General features: G+C 56.3%; 1 protein-coding gene across 1 annotated transcript in view; it reads right to left on the bottom strand.

Annotated features, from left to right (window-relative positions):
* EMH_0027490 (uncharacterized protein) overlaps positions 1–734 on the bottom strand; it is a gene marked incomplete at both ends in the record, with an annotated part of 6,625 nt that overhangs the window by 2,394 nt on the left and 3,497 nt on the right. Inside the window, 2 exons of the mRNA XM_013494036.1 lie at positions 3–58; positions 335–635. Coding sequence (XP_013349490.1) covers positions 3–58; positions 335–635 — 357 coding nt within the window. The remainder of the gene's footprint in view (positions 1–2; positions 59–334; positions 636–734) is intronic.

The following is a 734-nucleotide window of genomic DNA, read 5'->3' as shown; positions in this document are numbered from 1 at the left end:
CGCCCCGGCGGCACGGGCGCTGCGCCGTTGAGGCCTGGCCCACCACAACTCCCTCAGACTGCGAGTACGCTCCAGCAGCAGCAGCAGCAGCAGCAGATATATTAGCTGCAGCAGCAACAGAAGTATTAGCCGCAACAGCAGCGGAAGTGTTAGCACAAGCAGCAGCAGCAGCAGCAAAAGTAGTAGCAGCAGCAGCAGAAGAAGCATTAGCAGCAGCAGCAGAAGTTTTACTAGCAGCAGCAGCAGCAGAAGCATTAGCAGCAGCAGCAGCAGCAGCAAATGTATTTCAAAACATTAGCACAAAATCCCCCAAACTGCTGTATATGCCTCCTACTGTTGCTGCTGCTGCTGCTGCTGCCGCCGCCGCCGTTTCTGCTGCTGTTGCTGCTGCTGCTGTTGCTGCTGCTGCTGTTGCTGCTGCTGCTGCTGCTGCTGCTGCAGGCACAGGCCCAGCAGTCTTTTCTCTTCGTCTCTTTTGCTGCCCAAACCCACACGAAGTGAGGCAGCAGAAAAGAAATTCCAGCTCTGCTGCTGCTGCTGCTGCTGCTGCTGCTCTTGCTGCTGCTGTTGTTGCTACTCCTGCTGCTGCTGCTGTTGCTGCTGCTGCTGCAGCAGTTAGGGGAAAAGGAGAACCACTGTTACACGTTACACCCGTCTTCTTTGACATAAGCGCTGTGCAAGCTGCTGCTGCTGCTGCTGCTGTTGCTGCTGCTGTTGCTGCTGCTGTTGCTGCC

This window comes from Eimeria mitis, genomic scaffold, assembly GCF_000499745.2.
Source record: "Eimeria mitis Houghton genomic scaffold, Emh_scaff1013, whole genome shotgun sequence".
Classification (NCBI taxonomy): Eukaryota; Apicomplexa; class Conoidasida; order Eucoccidiorida; family Eimeriidae; genus Eimeria; species Eimeria mitis.
Note: the sequence above shows the minus strand (reverse complement) of the source record. Positions and strands in the feature narration are given on the sequence as shown.